We start from the raw sequence: 26,095 nt of genomic DNA, 5'->3' as shown, positions 1-26,095 counted from the left end.
AGAAAAAAAAAATTCTTATTATATGAAAGTCTAATTAAAAAATAAAGCATTCTAGAAATAGACCAAAAGATTGATTCTATTACCAGCTACACGTTTTAGCTGCTTCATTGTTTTGGTCACATTAACAATATGGTTGCTTTGAATATGTTTTTCCAAATAATTTTCAAACGTCATCCACTAAGTTTAGGCTCAAACTAAACTAAAAAAAAACATAGTCTAAATTTTCCCTAAAACTATAACCACACAGCAACACTAATCACCAGAAAATCTTCCCTTTTCCACTTACCTGTAAGCCCTTCACTAGCTATTAACAACCATCATTTAAGCAACCAAAGAAATCCCAAAAAAAAAAAAAACCAAAATCCCACCAACAATACAATAAAAAATAAAAATAAATAAATAAAATAAAATAAAATAACCAAAAACCCAAAAACAAAACCCTCATTTTTCACTCACCCGAAACCACATCACAACAAAAAACAACAGCTACAAGAAACTTCAACAAACAAGAGCATCCAACAATAAAGAATATCATCTATGAGTTCTTTAAGACTTAATAAAGGCATGGGAAATATTATTTTGCCTTGCCAACCAATGGGTGAAGGCTTTTCTGTACAATATGGATAGCCATTGTACAGCTAATCTAAGTTGAATTCGAATTCAAAATAAAAATCAAACAAAGATAATATCTCTTAAGTTCTAGCTTCAATTACCTTTGAGTTATCTCTTCTATTTAAATTTTAATTTGATACTAATCTTTGAGTCTTTAAATTTGGTTAAGCTTTATCTGCTGACAGCTGGGCATTATCCTCATATGTAACAAGTTCTATTCATTGTATTTACTCTAATATGAACATGGTAATGATTGAACACAAATTTCACACACAAACACATTCACATATATTTTGCAAACCCACATACCTCAAACCCACATCCAAATTCCCTTCTAACCTAATTTGAACCTATTTTGAACTCAATCCCAAACCCAGCCTGAAAATAACCAATCAACCACTATTCCTTAAAACCCCAAAAATTCAAATCAAGAACATTTAACAGAACGCAAACCCATCATACCCATAACTCCATTTTTCTAAACTCGAAAAGAGCCAATAAAAAAATGATCTCAAATCATTGATGTTGGCATACCCATTTGATTTCAACTCTACGATCATTTGTAGACTAGAGAACTTTAGCTCTACACCTTTTAAGGCAAAAAAAAGTACAAGAGGAGAAAAAAAATTTATTTCTTTTATTAAGTTATTTGATTTTTTGGGTTGAGTCGATGTTCTCATAGGTGGTTGAGGTGAAATCCGATTGCAAGCCACGGAACGTCTTAGACATTGACCTAAGAGAAGGAGGAGTTTTGCCTCCTTTCCTTTGTTCTCAGAGAGAGAGATTCCTAATCTACAGTAATTCACCTTGCCTAGAGAGGTACTGTTGATGAACAAAACACTTTTTGAGATTTGGAGAGACAATTGGATCAGTGTTTTAAGGTTTCACTCTCTACAATAGAGAGTATTTTATGTTTAGCGTTTGGATATGCTTTAAGAGGAACAACTTTTGATTTAACTAAATTTGAGGGATCAAGAAAATAAGCATTATTTGTGATCGAGCTAGTATATTTTGGAAGGTTTGCAATTTGATTGAAAGAAAATCACAGCAAATGCAAACAAGTTTTATGCGTCTTTTTAGTTACTATACATTGTATTATTCATACGCTTATAGGTATCACAAATCCTCCAAGCCCATTGCAAGATTTCCAATAAAAAATAAAACTAAAGTAACTAGGATAGATGAGAAAATTAAATCTCTTTTGTCAAAAAGTTGGTAAGATCTTTTGTATAAACCCAGCTTATGCACTGCGTATTAATTTCTTATAAGCTCTCATGAGCTTGCAAGCATTCTAAGCATATTTACAAGTCTACTCATGGAGCCCAAAGAGGATTGTCAAAATGCCATTCAAATCAAAACTACTGTATCTACCATAAAAAGCTACATCTGGTTTTTTTTTTTTTTTTGTTTGAATCAGTATTTCAATTCACGAGCTCATAGATTTCAAAAAAGTATTCTTAACACCACGTTATTCTTTTTTTTTTTTCCCCTTCAGCTTCATTAATAAGTATTCTATGGTCATACAATACTTTTGATAATCTTTTCCACATCATCTACCATGTCATTCACACCCTCTCAATTTATGGTTTATCAATCAAATATGTTGAAAACTCTTGCTCTTTAGTATTTCCTGACCATTTAGTCTTACAACTCCTTTATTTTTGTTATATTTTACTAAATTTATATTCCATATAATCTATTTAGTCATATTTTTGTTTTGATGAATTGTTTTAGTGGTACTTAATTGAAAGCCTTAGACTGTAAAATATTACTCAAAACTTTTAACTTGACATTAACTCTACATTTTAGTTTTACTAACTGAAATTTAGCTAAATTTTAAAAAGTTACACATGAAAGCTCCTATTCTTATATTGCTCAAGAAATTGTTTCTCACAAAAAGATAAAAGAAAAAAAAAATAATATCATATACACGAAGTGGTAAACTTCCCAATGTCTTTCAAATAATCACTTTAGCCATCGTATTGGAGTGGAGTGGGGAAGAAGATGGACTGCAATGGTCTTTTCAACCAATGGCATCAAACCATATATATATATATATATATATATATTCAACATGTACAGCTTCTCGTGATGGAGCCCAGTCCTTGAAAACGAATGAGCTTCAACAATAGTAGCATATGATGTAAGCTAGGCAATAATGCCTGCTTGGGGACCCAAAGCTGCCCATGTTGGCTGTTGCTAATCACTAGTTGAGCATAATATCATTTCTTTTAGGCCTACTTCTTTTTTGGTTGAGTAATCTATAGGATTACTGAATACAATAATAAATCAAATAATGCATGTTAATTATTTACTTCGACATGTACCATAGTCTGGTTTAATTAAGACTCATATGCCTTCTGAGAATTACGTACAAAGTCCCTTTTAGGTTGCCAGATGACTTTATGGTCATTGTCTTATTCATTTTTCAGTTCCCATAATTTCTAAACCCACTCCCCCCCACCCACCCCACCCCCCTCTTTCCATTACGATATGAAGGCATTGACTCATATTTGTTCATATAAAAAACACCAAGTACTATGGCATAAAAGCAAGGTACGTAGGGTACTCAAGTATTTAAAATTTTTTCAGTTCCCATAATTTCTAAACCCACTCCCCTCCTCTTTCCATTACGATAAGAATTAGGAAGGCATTGACTCATACTCCTCTTTCCATTACGATAAGAATTAAGAAGGCATTGATCATATTTGCTCATATAAAAACACCAGGTACTATGGCATAATAGCAAGGTACCTAGGGTACTCAAGTATTTAAAATTAGCTTCCAAACAATGGATGCTCTTAACTCAAGTGGTACTGACTCTCCCTTAGGGAAGACTTCGAAAGTAATCTCCAGAAGAATTGTCCCCCATTAAAATGTTAATATATGAAAAAAAAAAATAAATAAATAAAATAGAAAAGGAAAGAGAAAGAAAGAAAGCCAAGCAATCAAGTGAAATAACAAATGAGCAACATAATACTGCCAAACAAATGTATTGAAACAATAAATGAGCAACCTAAAAACAAACTACCTGGGGCCGCTAGTTTATGGTCCGTTCTTGCATGGATTGTCTTTTCTTGACGATGTGAAAAAGATAGGTCTGAAGGCAAAAAAGTTAAAACTCATATATACTGTAATAAATATAAAATGCGTACACGTATTCACTTCTTGCATAAAATAAAAAATAAATAATAAAAAATATATATATATATAAAAAGACTGAAACACTAATCGGTTTTTTGTATAAGAGCATTCTCATCAGGTGTACCAAATGCCAAATATTTGGCATTTGGCACATCAAACACCAAAAATAGAGCATTATGAGGTGTGCTAAATATGCTAAAATTATGAAACATGCTACAGTACGCTCTCATTTTTGAGAGCGTATGGATGAAAATGCCATTTTCGTTTATTATTTTTATTCATATTTCTCTCTCCTCTCTCATCACTTTTTTTTTTCTCTCCTCTCTCATTCTTCCTTAGACATTCCTATCAACCCATCTCTTCTTTCACTCTTTTTTCTTCTCATTATTGATGCTTTTCTCTCTTCTGTTCAACCATGTCGCGCCACCTGATGCCGATCTCTGTTGCTGTGGGTTTTTTTTTTTTTTTTTTGCTGTGATTTGATAGATGGGTTCGGCAGTGGGGCTTTTCTCTCTTCCGTTCAGCCTTGCCACCTGATGATCTGGGTTTTTTTTTTTTTGGCAGTGATTTGATGGGTGGGTTCGGCAATGGGTGGCTTTTCTCTCTTCCATTCAGCCTTGGGCCACTTGATGTCAATCTCTGTTGTTGTGGGTTTTTTTTTTTTTTTTTTGGTAGTGATTTGATGGGTGGGTTTGGCAATGGGTGGCTTTTTTCTCTTCCGTTCAGCCTTGCCATGCCACCTGATGCCAATCTCTAAAGCTAATCTTTGTATTTTTTGTTGTTGTTTTTGTTTTTCTGTGGTGGTGGTTTTGGTGTTCTGCTGTGGTGGTTCTAGTGTGAGACGGTGGTGGGGTGGGATGTGGGGTGTTGATGGGTGGGTGGGTCGGCGATGGGTGGGTTAGCGACGACAATGGGTGGGTGTGTAGGATGCGGTTGGGTTGTGTTTTTTGTTGTTTTTGTTTTTCTGTGGTGGTGGTTTTGGTGTTTTGCTATGTTATTTCTGGTGTGAGACGGTGGTGGGTGGGATGTGGGTGGGGCGTTGATGGTTGCTGGCAGCGGGGGTGGGCTGTGGGTTGTGTGGGGGTGGTTGGTTTTTTTATTTTGTATTTTTATATATTGTTGGTTTTTTTAATGTTATTTTAATATTGGAATATATTATTTTAATATATAGAATTGAAAAATAGAAAATGTGATAACTGGTGAATTGTAAAATGATATGCTAAAATGATAAAGTAGGTTTTTGATGTGTCAAAATGACATTTTTTATGAGAGAGCTAATGAGAATGTTCGCAGAAATTAAACTTTTGTTTTCTTATTCAACCATCAAATACTTTACTATAATTGAATTAATTGGAATCTACTGTATACACTTCTATGATCTAATGAAAATGATACTATTAGATTATGGATGGCAATTTTACCTCGCCTTGCTTTACCCGCCCTTTCTCACTTCGCCCCACGTGGATTTTTCCTGCCTTGCAAAGGTGGTAGGGCAGGGAAGGTGCGAGATTTTAGCCCCACATCATGGGGCGAGGTAAGGATGAGTTTAGACTTTTTAGACTCACCCTGACCTGCCCTGCCCCACCCCACATTGATAAGGATTGAATTATAAAATTTTCATACTCTAAAACCCTAGTATTTAAACAAACATATTATCAACTTATTTAATTCTAACTAACATGGTTCTATGCCTCTTTTTTCTCTCTAGCAAAGTTGGAAATAAGGTACCAATTTTAATGTTTTCTTTTATCTTTATTAGAAACAAATTTATATTCCATTGAATCATTAATTTTGTACTATGAGATTTTTGTTTTTATTGTGATATTATCTTATTAAACACTTGGATAATATTATTTAGTTTTTGTTAAAGATTAGTTTGATTTGATAGGATGAATTTATTTGTAATTTCAAGTATATTTTTATTAATAAAATAAGTTTTATTAAAAAAAAGTAATAATTGTGGACAAATCAACAAGAAGTAGAGTTTTACGGGGTGGCGCGGGGTTTTGCAGGGCCCCAAGGGATAGGGATGGGGCAAAAAAAAATTCTCCATCATACGGGACGGGGATGGAGTATGACAAAACTATGCGAGACCGAGGCGAAGACCCCATCCTTGGGGCCCGCTCCACCCCACCCCATTGCCAACCCTATATAAGATATATATAGGGACACAAATAATTGTGTATAAGAGAGAAAACATGCAAATAATATTATACGTTAATTTTTTTTTTTTTGAGTAAACAGTAATATTTATTAGAATACACATGAAAATAATAATATTAGTATTTTAAATCGGGTTTATTAGTAAAACTTTATACGGTATTAATCACATGATTTTTTTTTTTTTTTTTGGTTTAACTTTGTACTTTCTTTGATGGCCATAAATAGTGCCCCAAATAAAATGGCACACAGTTCTGTCGCTTGGCAGAATTATGTTAAAACAGACTTGCTAGATGCATAAATCATAAATGTAATAACTAATAAGAAGAAAGTGACTTGGCTTCTGCCGCTTGTTGAGTTGTTAAGTTGATTTTAAATGAATTGAGTTGCGCGCGAAGAATATTGGCCGTGCCTAGGTTCACGCAAAAACTTGGAGGTGTTTTGTTTGTCACCCTTCCATGGAGAAATTAAATCCATTTTAAATTCTGTGTACAATTAGTAAATTTCATGTTTCAGATTAATTTTATAAATGGTGTATGAATTGTCACAGTTGGATCCAGAAGTATATAACAAGCAAATTAATGAATATTATAGGATTTAATTTTATATTTCTTTGCCATAATTGATTTTACCAACCTTTTTAAGTAAAAAGCTTCGTAGTTTAGTGATATTTGTATACTCTCATTTTATTTATTTATTTATTACATAATAACAATCTATTCTTTATCTCTCTCTCTTTTTTTTGTTTTGTTTTTTTTTTTTTTTTTCTTTTTTTTTTTTTTTTTTTTTTTTTTTTTCCTTTTTTTCTTTTTGGTTTTTAAAAGCTGAAGTGCATGTAGATCAAAGCAATAACCCAATCTATATATATAAAGCTCAGAGAAAGTTCAACTAAAAAAGTTAAATTATAATCTAATTTTGTGTCGTGTGTCTAAATTTATATGGAGATCACACTATAATTATCCACTTAAGTTTTTTAATCTTTATACTAAGTGAGTTAATGAGTCCAAAATACTAAAAATCTAATATTAATAAACTCTAAAAATTTTATAAAAAAAAAAAAAATCACATATACTTAATAAAAATCACAACATGTTCTATCTTATTAAAAATTATTAAAAAAAAATGATCATAAATGGTATTAAATTTAGGTAAGAATCTTAATATGTGACTAATTACATTTACTTTAAAAAAAAATTGACTAATTATTTATATTTTTATAATAAAAAATTTTCTTATTTTTAAATGCATCTATACGTTTGCATGAGTTACATGCTAGTTGAGCATAATCTATATATAAAATAATAGGTGAAGCAGAGAGAGTGTGAAATTGAATTCCAAATTAGAACTCTAATTTTGTGCCATGTGTCTAGAATCTGAAATTGAAATTGAATTTTGCATCATGTGACTAAATGTATGTGAGCTCATTCTCATTAAAACCACTTCTATGTATCGGGTCAAATGAGTTACTGTGCTAATTAAGTTTTTTCTTGATTTTGTAGTCAAACACGAAAACCAAAGAGATTAATATCGGTGATAAGAACTTAGTTTGAGTACATTGCATAATTTCCAAAAAGATAGCAAAGCTAGAGTTTGCATATTTGTTATAAATTGCTTACAAAGTTTGCATCTTTACATTTGCACTGAGTTTCGGATTAAAATGCTTTCTTCTTGGTTTTGACATTGAGTTTTGTTTACTATTCACTTACAAAGTTTGCATCTTTACATTTGTTATAAATTACTAATATGTGATTAGATGCACATTATGCCTAAAATTCACTATCCTTATATTTGGCTTTCTGTTCAGGTTTGGCACCTATAAAATGAAGAGAGCACTGGTTTGGACAGTTGGATGATACTTTTTGCAAGCTGCAAAGGAAATTAGTAATCAATGGAATCTCACGCGAATTGGAGAGGACTCGGCTGTAGATGTCTGGATGGCAGATGTGAGTCACTATGTTTTTAAAATGTTCAGTGAAGGTAAAGGTTATGAACAATGAAAATTTTCCGGAGAGAGATTTATTATTCTATATTTACGCAAGTTTGGTCGCCTTCTTGGAGTGGATCACTCCACCCTGTCTTTCTACTGGAATTTTTTATTCAGATTGTTACAATTTAATTTGAAATTTTATTTGAATTTTCCTATTGTTGTTACTATTATATATTATCATTCCAATTGTTCAATTAGAATCTGAAATTGGAGTCCAATTTTACTATACACGTGTACAATCTAATTATTTTTAATTTTGCTGTAATGTGCAGAAGCCAATGAGATGAAATTAATAACACATTAAACACTCATGCTTTGGAAATCGGTAGTACCAATCTAAATCCATTGGACCTGCTTCGTGATAATACAACTATGAAGGATGAATAAAAACACGCACAAACCTCTCTCTCTATAAAAAGAGATTGGAGAGAATTTTTTTTATCAGCCATGGAACTTCAAAGGTTTTTTCTTCACACAAATGCCCATCATGTTACAAAATAACCGATCGTAAAACTACAAAATGAGTACAACTTTGAGGGTTTTTTTTTTAATTTTAAATTTTTTAAGCTGCAAAAATTTCAATCACCAATAGAGATTGAAGGTTCAAAAGTGTGAATGGATCTTTTGGATAAATATCGTCACCAAGGTTCATCTTTTTGAGTAAAATATATATACTGCTAAGTTTTGTTAATGAAATTTTCTGGTTAATAATATAAATTTAGACTTAACTAAGCTTTTTAAACATGAATAAACTCATGATTAATAATATATCCATTCCCGTGCAGTAGCACGGGACTACATACTAGTGTAAGAATAAAAAGGAAAAAAAATTAAATAATAAATTACGTACATAAATAGTCTCAGCCATGCTTTCAATTTAGTTCTCTAATTTTTATTGTTCATTTCAATTACTTAACTTCCATTCATATTTTTAATGTAGTCTATTTGTCCACCTCTATTTAATTTATACCATTAAATGCACTCAAATGACATTGTTGAGCAATTGCAAAAGAACGGAACTAAATGAAAGGATTAGATCAACTAAATTGAAACACTTTAGCTAGAGACACTTTAACTATCGTTAACTCATTTTCGAGTTTTTCTTTCTTTCATATTGTAAGATAAAGGCAATGCCGTGGCACATACCTTAGCCTAGAGAACTCGTTTATTTTTTCCTTTTACTCATTTGGATGGAGGATGTTCCATTGGATATTGAATCTATTGTTTTGGCAGATTACCAAAGTTCTTAATAAAGTATCTTTGCAGGCTTGGGATTGATTCTCCCAAAAAAAAATTTTGAAATTAGATCAAAGTTAGAGAACGTAATTTATGACTTAATCTAAATAAAAATATCAACCTAAAAATGTGGGCAACTTAAGGCATTGTTTGGTATCTAAATTTGAAGATTGTTCTCTGAATTTAAATACATAAAATGGTGGGTCACACCAATAATAGATGTGTTTGGCACATGAATTTTGAAAACAGTTTCTAGAAAATTGTTCACCAAAATTCACTCTAGAGAACTGTATATATATATATATATATATATATATATATATATAGAATACTAAGTAATGTAGATCTAGAAGGCACAACTCATGGAGGTGTTTTATTTATTTATTTTTAGTTTTAGTTTTCAAAGTCATTATTCATTAAAAATAATTTGTTACTTTATTTTTTAAATCCATTCTCTTACTCTCTGATTTTGACCACCTCATCATTTGACTCTCACAAGCATGAAAACCACCACGATTAAGAAGCTGAGCTGTTGGCAAATTTGATACACCAAGCGTGGGTTTGATTAATTTGATTCAACTTTGTGGTGCACAATCCAAAACCACTAAGTTCAATTATTTTGGATTTGTCAATTGGGCTTTAATTGTAACATTATGTTGTTAGGTTGTTTTGGGTTCAACTAGGTTGTGTATTTTGTTTTTATTTTTTTTTAATTAAAGAGAAATAAAAATAGAAAACAATAGTCAATTTTGTAAGTTAAAAAAAAAAAAATTTTAATTGTTCTTAGTAAAATTCCTCAAAAACCTAAAAAACATTTTATGAAAATAGTTTTTTGAAAATAAGACCAAACACGTCCTAATATTTGTTAGGACTAAAAACCTAAAAATTAACTTATTTTCAAAAAAAGACTTTTGTTAACAAGTGCATTATCGCACCCGTTAATTAAGAATTTAATGGACTCTATTGTATTGTAAATAACAAAAATAAATAAACAAAAATTATCATTAATATATTAATTCCAAGACATAGTTTATATTCAATGTACCGAAGCATTCTACTCAAAAAAAAAAAAAAAAAAAAAAAAACAAATGCAGTGTCCAATTTCTATAACGCGTTGGGATTGTGTTGGCTCCGATGCACGACCCAAGCCTTAAACTTATTGTTGGCCAGGCACGCACACTTAGAAGCCAACAGGCGACATGGATAGTCCAAAGAGGAGAAGAGGGAAGCCCTCTTTGTACACGTGAGAGAGGTAGATGCTTTTAATTTTATCCCTCCCCCACAGATGACACGTAGCAAGACAAAGCTATTATGGGCATTACACGTTGCGCAACGCCATTGGGCAGGGGCAGAGAACCGGTGCGCTGACGTGGGTCATCGCTGTCAGAAAGAGCTCCCCAGACCCAGAGGACACCAAAGAGAAGTGGGTAGTAGTGATGGCCTAATCACTTCGTGACAAGCCTTGATTGAAGTGCCCTTATACCTTTGCCCCTACTTTTCACACTTATTTACTCTTTTGTCATTTCTGTCGCTCTAACCGCTTTTCCCTATTTACTCCTCTCTCTATCTTCCAAATTACCATTTTACCCTCCAGTACGCGACCTATTTTCTTCATCTGCCTAATTCCTTGTCCACCCATTGCTTCTTGTTGCTTCCTATACGGTTAACAAATTATATAAAAAGCTAAAAAGGTACCCACCCTATTACTCTTAGGTTTGGGGGGGTTGGTTACAACTACATTTTTGTACTATAAAAAAAACAAAGGTGTTATTTTATCATTGGTGTGGTGGGGGCTTTTACTCCCTTTTAAACTTGTTGGAGTAAAATCAGCTAAGATGTCAATATCATTAAACAAAAAAATATTACTCCCTCGTTTTGAATGCTATGCTATTACCATCGCTATGTAGCTTCAAATTCTCAAAACTTCATGTATCCTATTTTGAAAAAAAAATTATGGATCCAATTAGTTTGTTGGTTGATTCGAGAGAATCGTATATTATTTTATGCTTTGGGAGTCCAAAATCTAGACCTCTAAAATAAAAACACACTCAATAATAATGTTTTTTAGCTTCCTTTATTAATGTACATCAAACGGTATAAAATAAGGTAACGTCTAACTTCAAAAGAAAGCTACGCTATTTAGTATTTACTAATTACTATAAGTAGAAAAGATTTATTTAAAGACTAATCTCAAATCATCAATCACATTCTTATCAAATTATTCAATTCTTAAAGGTAGGTAACATACTATTTTAAGCTGAGAAAAAAAAAATGATGCTTCGAATAAATTTTAGAGCTGTATACCTGTAAATTGATTTGGATTACAGAACATAATAAAGAAGATGATAATAACACCTTGAGAGGTTCCTTGCAGTTTTAGTGTGAGTGCTGGTTAGCTCTTTACCTAATCTTTTTGACTCTTGGCGTCATTCATGGGCAAATGGCAATTAAGGAAAAGTACAAGGTATCTAATGCGATTGAGGCAAGAAAGTTAAAAATGTTTGATGGTTGAAATTCTGTTTCCATGCAAGGGTACTTTTGCCATAGAAAATTACAGCCATACAAACGCATAGAGTTAACGACTTAGCGTGTAGGAGTTGTCTACTGGTATTGGATGGATAGGGATGTGAACAGTGAACACAAATGGAAAGTTGGAAAAAGCAGTGATTTTTGATGAGTGTCAGTATACCTTTTCTGCCCTTATAAACTTTTATTCCATTATTTTACACTATATATCTCTTTTTTTTTTTTTTTATAAAAAAATATAATTATATTAAATTAATTATTATATTCTACTTTTTTTTTTTTCTTTTTTTTTTGGGGTGGATGGTATGGACTATGGATAGAGATAATGGGTAATGGCCTTTGCTAGCAGACATTTCTTTCTACCACCATATTTTGATACTCTTCTCTCTATCTTTTGTTTTTGATAGATTCTAAATGCCCATGAAGAAGTCACTCTGCTCAGCTTCTTTTTCTTCTACTGCTACTGCAACTGCAACTGCAACTGCTTCTTCTACAACCATTCTTGGTCCTTATCATAGAGCTGCTTCTGTGTTAAGAGTACTGTTGTTCAGGTTGGTTTACTCGAAGAGTAAACTTCAGAACTCAAACACTTGAACTCCTCCTTGTTTTATTTAAGGAAGTTTAGGAAAGTTACAAACTAGATTCTTTTTTTGTTGTTGGGGGGTTTTGTTTTCTGATTTGTTTAACTAAATTTAGAATCTTTGTTGGTTAGTTTGCCCATTTTTCTGGTTCTGGGTTTTGGTTGGTAGTTAACAGGATAAAATCACAAAAATTTGTTTGGGATTAGAAACTCAGAATCTTGGGATTCTTTGATTCCTTTTTATGGGTGTGTGAAGTGAAGTGAAATTCTTTTCTCTCCGGCTTTCACTTGCATTTCCCAACTCGAAGCTATTTGGTTGGATAAGATAGCATCTTCCCACTTCCACACATCACTATCAACCTTTCCTGTTTCTAGTGAATTTGGAGTTGGGAGTTGGAAGGTGAGCTTGAGGCTAGCTGAGCTTTTCGTTTCTTCTTCTTTCTTGTTCTTCTTGAACTTCTTGCAAGTTTGAATTTTTCTTTTTTGATGTTGGGTTTAACTAGACAGGTTCTGTGGATTTGATAGTGGGTCTCTCTCTTTCTATCTCTATATCTATTTCGCTGGAAGTAGCAAGAAGTCAAACCCACTTCATATTGCTACTGTTTCTTGTTGTTAAGTTGTGTTGTTGGTTACTGCTGTTGATGAGTTTGCTTCACGTAGTTGGGTTTGGTCTAAAAGTGGGGCATCTGCTTTTGATGCTATGCTGCTGGATTGTGTCTGTAATTTCCATGAATTGGTTCGTTAATGGTGGGATTATGGACACCAAGTCTGGAATGTTTTGTGATAGTGGCAAGATGTGGCTCAAATGGTGGGAAAAGATTTCAGGGAACAGCTGTATGATCCACCATCACTACTACCAGTATATTGGGTCCAAGAGAGTCCCCAAAACATGGTGGAAGAAGCTTTTGATGACATGGGTAGTTGGTTGGCTCATAGTGTCTTTATCGATCTTCTGGTACATGAAGTTACAAGCTACTGAGAAGAGGAAAGAGACCCTTCAAAGTATGTGTGATGAGAGGGCTAGGATGTTGCAGGACCAGTTTAATGTAAGTATGAATCATATTCAAGCCATGTCCATTCTGATCTCAACCTTCCACCATGGCAAGAAACCCTCTGCTATTGATCAGGTAACCTGATCTCCTTTCTTATTTGGACAATTTAGGACAAACACTCCATTATGAAAGTGCTTTAATTTCCCTTGATATCACCCTTGTTTCTTTCATTAAATTTTCATTAAATTTTTTTGGTCAATAATGTCAATTATGCAAATGGCTTAATTCACAAGCACCCTTGAGCTATTTGTCCAGTGACCTCCTTTATTTTGATCAATTGCACTGTTCTTAATCCTTTAGCTTTCCATTATGCTACAATTTCATTACACTATTGCACTTTGTGATATGCCTTCTTCATTTGGAGGGATTAGTTCAAGGTCTCAGTTCCGGTTGTTAATTTGGTCAATTTAGCTTAATCTAAAACTAGATCTGAGTGCTTTTGACTATGATCACTGTATTTAGTCAACAAATCAATCTAACTTTCAAAACTTGTAGAGGACTTTCGCGAGATACACAGAAAGAACCGCTTTTGAAAGGCCCCTCACAAGTGGCGTGGCATATGCTGTAAGGGTTCTCCACTCTGAAAGGGCACAATTTGAGGAGCAACAAGGTTGGACAATTAAGAGGATGGATACTCTCGAAAAAAACCCTGTCCATAAGGACGACTATGCCCCAGAAGCTTTAGAGCCATCCCCAATTAAAGAAGAATATGCTCCTGTCATCTTTGCACAGGATATCATTTCTCATGTGGTTTCGATCGATTTGCTGTCGGGGACGGTAAGTTTCTTTTCTATCTTCTGCATATTCTCTAGTCATTATTTGTAGGCAATTGACCAGATTGAATTATTGAATTGAAGTTCAAACCATTTACATTGAAACAGAATTTGGTTATGACTCAGAAAGCTCTTCTTATAAGTCTTAACATTCTGAATATTTTAAATTTGTAAGTATTTGATTTCATATATGATATTCAAATGAAAATTTTCAACCAATTATGGACTAACAGGAAGATCGTGAAAATATATTGCGTGCAAGAGCTTCTGGAAAGGGAGTTCTAACTGCTCCTTTCAGGCTACTGAAATCAAACCGTCTTGGAGTTATATTGACATATGCCGTCTACAAGAGGGATCTCCCCTCAAATGCTACCCCAAATGAGAGGATTCAAGCAACTGATGGGTATGTTCTCTTAGATAGATACCGATTAGCAACATTTTGTTATGGTTTCTTGAACCCTCAACCCCTGTCCCCTGATTGGGCCCCCACAAAGAAAAGAGGGCTGTAAAGCCTTATATATATATATATATATATATATATATATATATGGCTGAATAAATTCATCTGATTATTCTGTGGTAATACTTTAGTAGATGTCACTTCATTTATCATTTAGGTTAGTTTCTTTAAGTTAATAAAATTTCAATGAGCAAAACTATGTGGTTCAATCAAAATAAATTTTTTTTTCTGACTAAGAAATTATGGATGGCTTGACATTTCATTCAAATTCAAACTGACTAATCTAGTAAATTTTCCATATGCAAGGAGTCTGATGCCATGTTAAGGTGTGAGTCATTGGTTTAAATCCATTAAGGGGCTTTGGCTTTTTTCATAAAACCCCAGCCAAAGAATTCTTAATGAAAGGATAATAGAGATATTGTTGATATTTATAATGATACTGAATTTCCAATTGAAAAAAGAATAGAGCTTACTGTACATAACACAAGATTTCTCCACCGGTGAGGTGTGCAAAAGTTTCTTCATGCCAGACAAAGAATGGCCATTGAGTCCAAAAGTAGAAGGGAGTTTGGTTTCAAGACTCACATGTTCAAGGTTTGACCAAATCTGTTTACCCCCATAAGATGTTGAGACAACGCATACTCTCATTTTTATGATTGAAGTATGATGACTTTACCAATAGTTGAGACCTTTTTGAGAGATGTTTCGGCATATATTCCTACTAACAAAATTCCAACTACAGATGGCCAACATTCTTATCTGTTACTTGATTTTGAAGCTACTCTCCAACATCATATCAATTGGTTGAAAAGTCTGAAAGAAAGTTGTTGTTGGGGGGATTATACCTATAGCATTGTATCCTCAGAAGTTGGAAGAATAACAATCCTCATCCCACCTAAAATTCTAGGAATTCATTGATGAGTAGAATCGATTCATAGACAGGTTGACTGATACATTTTAAATTTAAAACAGCTTAATATTGCCCTTTCCTACTCCCATGTCGTCAAAGAGGCGGTTTTTGTGGTATTTTGGTTTGGGATGCCTCAAGCCAATGTTCCAGTAATAGGCACTACAAAGTTAAAGTAACCCATGTCATACTTCCAGGAAAGCTAAATACACCAAAACAATGGGTAGTAAGAGTCAGAGAAGTCTTTCTTAAAACTAGAATTCTTAAGATCAAAGATTTGGGCAAAAGGGGATTGCCTAATAACCAATTTGGTTCTGAGGTAGGGAATAACCAGTCACACCAAACCAAAAGATGCAGCCAATATTGATTTCAGGCAAAAAACTAATTTTAGCTTTTTATTTTATAATTTTTATAAATGGGGTTGTTAGGGGAGGGGAATCTGAACTAGATGTATGTAATCTAATTACCATAAGACAACTCTAATTGAAATAGATGTAGCAGTGGTTTGTTGGAATCCCTAAGTCTTTACTTGATCCAGGATGTTTGATGAATTTGCAATTCTTGAACCCCTCTCATGCTCATGTCACATTGAGGTAGTGTAGAAGAAAAAATGTCGAATCTTAATAAAACTCAAATTTATTGTACACAACTCATTCTGGAAAGATTAAGGTTTGCACTTATACATCTTGTGGTGAATAATGGATTACTGTTACTCATATGTGGTACTAAAGGGGATTTTGATTGGATGACTATAATGAAAAGGCTTACTAATTTCAACTACGGCATATCAAATAAATAAAAAAACTAATAAGACTTTCACCATTTCCACTTCTGCCAAGCAGGTACATTGGTGGTGTCTTTGATGTCGAGTCACTTGTGGAGAAGTTGCTTCAACAGCTTGCTAGTAAACAGACCATCCTTGTGAATGTTTATGACACTACTAATCGCTCACATCCAATCAGCATGTATGGTTCAAATGTATCAGCTGATGGTTTGCAGCATGTTAGCACTCTTAATTTTGGAGATCCCTTCAGGAAGCATGAGATGCGTTGCAGGTAATCATTAAGCTCTTCTCTGTGCTGATTATTATGGGTTCTGCTTATGAGTCATATAGACCTCTTTGGTTATTTTGTAACCAATTGAGGCGTCACATCAAGATTCTGGAAAAAATTTTGTCATTTTGAAAGCTTTATAATAAGTTGCTCCTGTCGTATGACTAGTCCACCTCTATATAACTTGAGGTGACTGTACTGTTACTGGTTCCCAAAGAGCCAGTCTCCTGTATCTTGAGAGGAAAGTTGTAGCAATAATTGAAATTTAAGAGTTGAAGACTTGAAGCGTGTGCAAAACTAAGTTCATTCTTGACACAGATTCAAACAAAAACCACCATGGCCATGGTTGGCTATAACAACTTCAATTGGCATCCTTGTGATTGCATATCTTGTTGGATATATATTTCATGCAACTGTGAATCGAATTGCTAAAGTGGAGGATGATTACAATAAGATGATGGAGCTAAAAAAAAAAGCCGAGGCTGCTGATGTTGCCAAATCTCAGGTGCTTGATGCTTTAATTACTTAATCACACTATTTAGCTTGCTCTTATCATGCACATGTGGCCCTAATCAAATTATAACCTTCTGTAGTTCCTTGCTACTGTCTCCCATGAGATCAGAACTCCAATGAATGGTGTTCTTGGTGAGTCTTTCAAACTGTTGCATATTAATTTAAGTTAGTTCTTGATATTGCATGATGTTCAAGGTAGAAACTGTTGAGCCATGACACTGCAATTCTGTTAATTTTTCAGGAATGTTGCATATGCTCATGGACACAGATCTTGATGTTACTCAACAAGATTATGTCAGAACTGCACAGGGCAGTGGAAAAGCTCTAGTCTCACTCATAAATGAGGTTTTAGACCAGGCAAAGATTGAATCTGGCAGGCTTGAGCTTGATGCAGTGCAATTTGATCTGCGAGCAATTTTAGATGATGTTCTGTCACTCTTTTCTGGAAAGTCCCAGGAAAAGGGAGTGGAGGTAATAAGTCTTTCTAGTTTTGCATTATCACTCATTGCATGCTGCTTTTCGCTGTCAATGAACTGAATTGATGGACTTTTGCATGGCCAAACTCGTGGAGCAGCTGGCAGTTTATATTTCAGACCGGGTTCCTGAAATGCTAATTGGTGATCCAGGAAGGTTTCGCCAAATCATTACCAATCTTATGGGTAACTCGATCAAAGTAAGTACACTGTAGGTTATAAAATCATTACCTTTTAAGTGGAAAAACTTTATGGGGAAAAAAAAAAAGTTGTGTTTACCATTACTTAAAAGATATATAGAAAAAAAAGGGGGGGGAGGAGAAGGGAATGAACAATCATGAGAATCTATTCTGTCATTACTCTGTGCAAAGCAAGCTTGGTTTGATATTAAAAAATGAGGGCTTGTAGGTGAAAGTGTCTTCATTTTCATCTTGGGGAAAAAGATTAGAATGATGAAATTTAATGGATTTAAAGAATTAATTTTTTTTTCTCATCCAAAAAAATAATAAATAAATAAAATTGTTTTGAATTGTGCTATAGGCATAATGGTATATTACATAGGAATCTTAGAATGTGAAAGCGATTAATGTTAATGAAATCTAAAGTAATGACAAAAACTGATAATTATGTTGCAGTTTACAGAGAAAGGACACATATTTGTCACTGTTCATCTTGTCGAGGAGGTGATTGGTTCAACAGAAGTTGAGACATCATCAGAGAACACCTTGAGTGGATTCCCTGTCACTGATAGATGTTGTAGTTGGAAAGGATTTAAGGCTTTCAGTCAAGAGGGATCCACTTTTCCTCTCTCACTGCCCTCTGACTCAATCAACCTAATTGTATCTGTTGAGGATACAGGAGCAGGGATCCCTCCGGAGGCGCAATCTCGTGTTTTCACTCCTTTTATGCAGGTTGGACCATCAATCTCCCGAATACATGGGGGCACAGGTATTGGCCTGAGCATTAGCAAGTGTTTAGTTGGCCTCATGAACGGGGAAATTGGTTTTGTGAGCATTCCAAAGACTGGTTCCACCTTTACATTTACTGCTGTCTTCACCAATGGCTGCTCCAATCCCGATGAGTATAAAAGCCATAAAATTAACAACCAATCCAATTCTGCATCCACAGAATTTCAGGGCATGACAGCGTTAGTTGTAGACCCTAGACCTGTACGGGCTAAGGTCTCAAGATATCATATCCAACGGCTTGGAATTAGTGTTGAAGTAGTCTCTGATTTGAATCAAGGTTGGTCTAACATAAGCAGTGGCAATGGGGATATTGATATTGTCCTTGTTGAACAGGAGGTTTGGGATAGGGATTCACACCTTTCATCTCTTTTCATTAATAACTTAAAGAAAATTGACCATCGGACTCCTCCTAAGTTGTTCCTTCTAGCTAATTTTATCAGTACATCCAGAACAAGTGCCACAACTTCAGGTGATAATACCCCATCTATCATCATGAAGCCCCTAAGATCAAGCATGCTTGCTGCCTCATTACAGCGAGCCATGGGTATTGGGAGCAAGGGGATTGCCCGCAATAGGGAGCTCCCTGCTCTCCGCAATCTTCTTCTTGGGAGAAAAATCCTTATCATAGATGACAATAATGTGAATCTGAAAGTAGCTGCTGGTGCTTTGAAGAAGTATGGGGCTGAAGTAGAATGTGCAGACAGTGGAAGAAAGGCAGTCTCATTGCTTAAGCCACCTCACTGCTTTGATGCCTGTTTCATGGATATCCAAATGCCGGAAATGGATGGGTATGTGATGCTTGATTGCCTAATGATTTCAGAGAGGCTTTTCTTTAGAAAACAAGAAATAAATAAAATATTATTCTAATGATCTAAGTCTAAAATCTGTACTCGTAGTTGTCAAGTTAACCATTTGGGTAATTGTAGGCTGCCTTGTGCACTGTGGCATCTGTTTTTATCAAGTTTTTTATTTTTTTATTTTATCAAGTTTGTTGTCATTTATTATTGATAGTAACTCTCTTTGGATTGAATGCTTTGCTCTTTCCATTGATGATCTTTTTTTCATTTTTACTAATTTAAAGACGTGATTGGTAGATCAATCACGAGATCTGAGAACCATTGAATCTCCTCTTGGCACAGGTTTGAAGCTACAAAACTAATTCGGGAAATGGAGAAACATGGAGAAACATCTGTGGAGGCCTATGATAATGTTTCAAACTGGCATGTTCCCATTTTGGCCATGACAGCAGATGTAATCCAGGCTACACACGAGGAATGCCTAAAATGTGGAATGGATGGATATGTTTCAAAACCATTTGAAGCTGAACAACTTTATAGGGAGGTTTCACGGTTTTTCCAATCAGTTCCAAATGGGATTCTATAGAGACGACTTCTGTTCTAATGGTTTGCCAATGATACAAGCATGACTAGCTGTTCTCGTGGATGCTTAGGAATGCTTAAATGGGTTCAAATTCTTTCCAAGAGTAAGTTCTTCTGAACCAAAACTTGATTTGTGATTTTATAGTTGCTAAGGGGTGACTATGTTCTTTCGAAAGTTTACTTAATTCATTTGAATGGTGTCAAGAGCTCACATCAAAAACTTGTTTCTTAATCATTCTTCTGAATTAAAATTGGTATAGTTAAAACTGCTAGTCTGTTGACTTATTTTGTACTTGTTATATATACAGGAAGATATTTGCTGATTGTGGCAGTGTATATAATAGCCATGCATGATTGGTTCGGATTGAGTTTTTGTTGATTTTTCTGATGAGCCAGATGTAGAAGACAGTTCATTTTTTCACGTGTAAAGTTCATCTAATTTCCAAGCCTTTCACCAGGGGTTAGTTATTTGAGGTATCTCTGCAAGTAAAGGTTCTTTGATGGGACCTTAACTGGGCCAAGAAAAATCCCTGGACTTGGATGTATCATAGAAGCTCTGAGGTTGCATCCTTCTCACAGTGCAATAATAAAGATTGCACTCCTTGAAGAGATCTCACCCTTTCTCTGAATGTCAATTTTTGTATTATAGTCATTGATTCAGTTGAAGGAATGAAATATAACTTCTCGGCAACAGGAGAGAATGCATTGTGCATATTACCTACAACTTCTATAAAGAAGTTTGATGTGTACTTATATAGTAACCCCCTTTTTTTTTTCCTAACAATGCGAAAAGTTTGTCCAACAGAGAATTGATGTAACTAAGACACTAGACATTTGAGTAATATCACCATTCTTGCCTGATTTGTACATTTCTTGAACCACTTCGGCTGATTATGATTTTCAGTATGGTATCAATGCAAACATACTTCTTGAAACCCTTGGCATACAACCAAGTTATACTGTTGAGTGTCGTGTGTAAATTATTGTATTTACTGGAAATCTAAATCATTTCCCTAAGTAATTGAATACAAGTAGTAATACTTATCTTTATTTGTTCTAGAAGCAAGTTCAGAAAATTTTCTTTCGATATTGGAAATGGATTTTATTGATCAAAATAGGCACTTCAAAACAGGAATTTAATAGAACAGGCTAAACAAACTTGACAGCAAATTGTTACTGGTACCACCATGCTTGATAACTGCAAATTGGCCCTTCCAGCTCTCCATTTTATTTACGAAAAATGACCTTTTATTTTGATAAATTACCTGCTAGCTCAACTGATTATATTCGTAAAAGGTTTGTATCTGGGCCCTTGGGTGTGTGTGTGTGAACGTTTTTGCATGTAATCTCCTATGATGTTCTTGCGAAATCAACTCTTTCCTTTGATGTTGTAATCTATAATTTCCTTTCTTTCTTTTTTCTTCTTATTCTTCCCCCTTTTTTTTCTTTTTAACTTACAAAAATTGGAGGGAGATTCAATGCCCAGGTTCTATATTTATACTATAGGAACCGGATAATGCTAGTAAGTGACAAGCTTTTTCTAATTTCTAACTTATAATCTCCAACATTAATTATATGAAATGGGATTTTTTTTTTTTTTTTTGGGTCCATGCTGTTAACTTTATATATGGAAACGAAAAAAAATAAAAATAAAAATACATACTACAGGGCGTCGATCATGGTTCATGGATGATGCTGCATATTCTTTATTTGCGTAATTATATTAAATAGTTAATATCACACTTTCAAGTTCGTCGATATGTCCGAGTGGTTAAGGAGACAGACTTGAAATCTGTTGGGCTTCGCCCGCGCAGGTTCGAACCCTGCTGTCGACGTTTATTTTTTTCCCCGGGTATTGCGGAAGACAACTCAAAATCAGTAATTTTTTTTTTTTACCTCTGTAGTAATAAGAATAAGTAGTTATCTTAGGATTCTTAGCCCCAAAAGTAGGGAATATGAAGAATCTATTTTAAATTTTAAATGTGACATAAATGTTAAGAATATGGAGAAACTATTTTAAATTTTAAATGTAATATAAGTAAATTGCTAAAGGTACAAACTATTTTGCAAACTTTTTTCACAAACCGCTGTTGTGGTGGGTGTTTATTAGCAAGTAAAAAAGTGATGCTAGTGACTAATAAGAATCTGTGATATCAATAGTTTATGCCTGTAGTATTACTCATGACATAGTCTTTTTTTTTTTTTTTAATTATTATTTTACTTATTTTAACCAATTATTTAAGTTTTTTAGACTTATTATGATTAATGTGTATCGTGGTAGACTACTCGAATCAGTATTTTTTTTTTCCTTTGTACTAATAAGTAGTTATCTTAGCCTCAAAAGTGGGGAACATGGAGAATCTATTTTAAACTTTAAATGTGACATAAATTTTAGAGAAATTTGATGTCCACAATATTTTCACAACAAATTTTATGTGGCAAGTTGTTACCATTTGTTATTGGTGGTGTAGAAAAGTAATTTTAGGAGTAGGTTCAAATTAGAACTAATAACAACTAATCACATATGATTTGTTGTGAAAATATTGTGGACATACTACCTCTCTAAATTTTAAGTATTTGAATCTATTATTTTACTTATTTTAACCAATTATTTAAGTTTTTTAGACATATTCTGACTAATGTGTCCTGATATTAGACATGTCACGCAAGGCGATACTTTTCTCTCTACAGATCTCTGTAGTCTTCGAAAAGTAAAAGAAACCAAGTCATATGTTGCCTAAGTGAGCTTCAAACCTCTCTAATCTATCTCAGATTTAGTAGGGGATTTAGTTTTTTCTTAGTCTTCTCTTAATCTATTTATCCTTCTCCCAAATTTTTTTTCCCATTCCTATCCTCTTTGTCTTTTCTTTGTTCCTCTCTACCCTGTACTAATTTTTTCCTACTCCATCATGATGCTTCTATGGAGGAATTATGGAAAAAATTTCACTTATCTAATGAAGAAAAAGGTGTGATGGTTGTTAGTTCTCAAGAAGTGGCTCTCTCTAAACAAGAAGCCCAATTCAATCTCTTGTTCAAGTTACAAACCAATAAAGATTTCAATAAGGAGACTTTTAAATCTACTATTCAACAACTTTGGTGTTGCTCTCATGGTGTGACCATAAAAAAAGTGGGGAATAATTTATTCTTGGCTATCTTTGTCAAGGAGGAGAACATGGTTGAAGTTTAAGACAAAAGCCCTTTGTCTTTTGATAAAAGACTTATTTTATTGAAGCATTTCAATAAACATCTTAGCCTTGGTAATGTTACTTTTCAACACTCTCCTTTTTGGATTCGTGTTTTTAGTATTCCTCTCAAAAGTATGAACAAGATTGTTAGTACTCGTATAGCTAATGCAATTGGTAATTCCCTTATAGTTGATGCTCCTAAGAGTGGTTTGGCTTGGAGTCCCTTTCTTCAGATTAAGGTAGACATCGATATCACAAAACTTTTAAAGAGAGGGAAAAAGGTACATAAAGCTAATGTAGAGAAAGGGTGGGTTTTCTTCAAATATGAGAGGCTACCTATATTCTATTATTGATGTGGTATACTTGGCCATCAAGATTGTGAATGTCAAAAATCAATAATAATAAAAAGGGGTATTATTCAACAGATGATGGGGATTTTCAATTAGATCCATAGCTACGTGCTATGGCCCAAAAGTTTGGTTAGAAGAAGAACAATTCTTATTCTAGGGAAAGAGAAGTAGAGGATGTTGAAGTTCATGCCTCTAAGGAAGAAGGTGGTGAGTCATCTCAAACCCACCATCCATTGGAAACTCTTCCTCAGGTTGGTAATTAATTTAAGCGAGAAAATTCAAATTTTCCTTCCCTCAATAGGTTACTCTTCTTGGGTGAGATGCTATTCCTCAAATATCCAATCTATTCAATAACTCTATCTTGCATTCAAATTAAAAAGTTTCTCTATCGGATAATATTTCCATAGATATTTTGGATTTTATTACTGATCCTTTGTTGATAATATCTTTTCACCTTTGGATATTCCAATCCATACAAAACAAGCAAGTTTAACTCCTCATCCCATTGCTGGGGTTAACCTTCAGCCCTCTCTTCCAAAATGAAAATCTTAAGCCTTAATTGCCAAGGGCTTGGGATCTCAAAGATAGTGCAGGAATTTTGCTGTTTGGCTAATGAAGAAGGTCCTAGGGTCTTATTTCTTTCTGAAACTTAGCTGGATATGAATGGTTTTGCCGGATTAAAAAGGAAATTAGATTTGACAAAAGGGATGTTGGAACCTCTTTTCCACATCACATTGATGCTTTTGTAAATCAAGAGGTTAGGGTGTCATTTGGCGCCTTATTGGTTTCTATGGGCATCTGGAAACTTTGAAGATAGGTGAATCTTGGGAGTTATTACGTCATTTACAAGCTTCCTACACTCTTCCATGACTTCTCCTTGGTGACTTGAGTGAACTACTACACCCTGATCAATATTGGGTTAATGGTTTTAAGCTTCCAAACCAGATTGCTGAGTTTACTAGAGCGGTGGATGATTGTTCTCTATTAGACTTGGGTTTTAATGCTCCAAAATTTACATGGTGTAATAGAAGTGAAGAGGGTAAAATAGTAGTCGACGGGTCCGTTTAAATAAACCTGACGATGCTAGACCAATGGTCCAATAGCGTACGGGCCCAGGATGAACGGATGTGAGGTGGACGGATCTCAAGGTGGATGGATCTCAAGGCCACATGGCATGGTTTAAGTAACCTCCAAGTAACCCTAGATGGAAATAACTTGCGTCCTACGATTGAACTTAGTCAATAGAGTCCCAATATGAATAGAATCTTAGTATAGGAAGGATCCCGCAATATACGCCCATTAATGATGATCTTCTCCATAAGGAAAAGCCTTCCCACGCAAGAAAGGAAGGTCGGTTTTACACTACTATAAAAACCCAAAGACTCTTAGAAAATAAGATACACATAATTCACCCCAGCTCTGGCACTTTAGAGTTGTAGAAAGGTTTTCTGACTTAATCTTTAGAGAGTCTTTGGCCGGTACTACACCGGTACTTTTTTAGGGTTTTCTCTAATGTTGTTTTGGAGGCATCATTTCAAGCACGTGAGTATCGTGTGGCTTACTAACAATTTCTAGTATCATCAGTTGGCGCCGTCTGTGGGAACCGGTGATCGGGAAATAAGCTACATTCATCGCTTCCCGGACAAAAAGTTGCATGATACTTACTCGTTCGATGGCAACCACAACCAACAATCAGGGCGACAAACTGCGACCCACTGCCCTGGAGAGGCAAGTCCAAACCCTCACAACAACAATGGAACATCTCATCAAGAAAAATCATGACCTAGAGGAACAACTGTGCCAGAAGAACATAGCGATGGATACCTAAAAGGAAGACAAAAGAAGGTACCAGCGTTAAGAGAAGGAACCAAGAAGGGTCGGAAGGAAGCAATGCCCCGAGCAGGCCAGAGTGACAGGACATGAGTCATCCATCCGTCACAAATACGGTTCCACCTCATATAGTCGCCAAGATGCAAATGATGAAGGAACGGATGGACTTTATGATGAATGCACTTAGAGGACGGGTGTCTAGTGACCTTAATGATTTGGTCCATTGGACTGACTCACCATTCACAGCGTCTATCACTACATCCCCCTCCCATCAAAGTTTCATATGCCACAGGTGGAAAATTATGACGGATCCAAGAGCCCCTTAGTTCACTTGGAGTCTTTTAAGACCCTAATGCACCTTCAAGGGGTGCCAGATGAGATCATGTACTGAGCCTTCCCCACCACGTTGAAGGGATCTGCAAGGATCTGGTTCAGCAGGCTGATGCTTAACTCCATTAGTACTTTCAAGGAGTTAAATGCCCAATTCGACTCACACTTCATCAAGGGGCATAGGTATAAGAAGTCAACTGCATGCCTGATGAACATTAAGCAGCGGGAGGACAAGATACTGAGGTCCTACATCACCCGCTTTAACAAAGAGGCTTTCTTGATCGATGAAGCAGACGATACGATACTCGTGGCTGCCTTCATGAACAGACTACAGAAGAGTAAGTTCCTGTTCTCCCTATACAAAAACAACCCAAAAACTATGTTGGATGATGGCTAGGACCGAAGAACGGCGAGAGGACAGGAGTTCCAAGCCCCCTACGGGAAAATTTGTAAGTTTCACACCGCTGACTGCCTCGATCGACCAAGTCTTGATGCAAATTAAGGACGAAAGAGCCTTGACCTTCCTCGGCAAGCTAAAAGGAGATCCAAATAAGAGGTCTAGAGACAAGTGTTGCTGC

The 26,095-nt window shown here is 34.8% G+C and overlaps 1 protein-coding gene and 1 non-coding gene across 4 annotated transcripts; both read left to right on the top strand.

Annotated features, from left to right (window-relative positions):
- Nucleotides 1-11,963: 11,963 nt before the first annotated feature.
- LOC115982153 (histidine kinase 3) lies at nt 11,964-20,776 on the top strand. Of its 3 annotated transcripts, none has more exons than XM_031104678.1 (12): nt 11,964-12,645; nt 12,753-13,372; nt 13,793-14,074; nt 14,304-14,473; nt 16,280-16,492; nt 16,808-16,994; nt 17,083-17,134; nt 17,244-17,473; nt 17,577-17,675; nt 18,111-19,231; nt 19,583-19,926; nt 20,131-20,776. In XM_031104678.1, exons 2-11 carry the CDS (start codon nt 12,887-12,889, stop codon nt 19,824-19,826), a joined length of 3,084 nt encoding a protein of 1,027 aa, XP_030960538.1. In that variant the 5' UTR covers nt 11,964-12,645; nt 12,753-12,886; the 3' UTR covers nt 19,827-19,926; nt 20,131-20,776. The 3 variants fall into 3 exon arrangements, with proteins under 3 accessions (XP_030960538.1, XP_030960537.1, XP_030960536.1); XM_031104677.1 differs by having other exon boundaries at nt 12,749-13,372; XM_031104676.1 differs by having other exon boundaries at nt 11,964-13,372.
- Nucleotides 20,777-21,575: 799 nt separating this feature from the next.
- Nucleotides 21,576-21,657, top strand: TRNAS-UGA. Its single transcript has one exon. It is a non-coding gene; the product is annotated as a tRNA-Ser (tRNA).
- Nucleotides 21,658-26,095: the final 4,438 nt, after the last annotated feature.

The sequence above is a fragment of the Quercus lobata genome, chromosome 3, assembly GCF_001633185.2.
Source record: "Quercus lobata isolate SW786 chromosome 3, ValleyOak3.0 Primary Assembly, whole genome shotgun sequence".
Classification (NCBI taxonomy): Eukaryota; Viridiplantae; Streptophyta; class Magnoliopsida; order Fagales; family Fagaceae; genus Quercus; species Quercus lobata.
The sequence above is the reverse complement of the archived record's forward strand: the minus strand, read 5'-3'. Positions and strand labels throughout refer to the sequence as shown.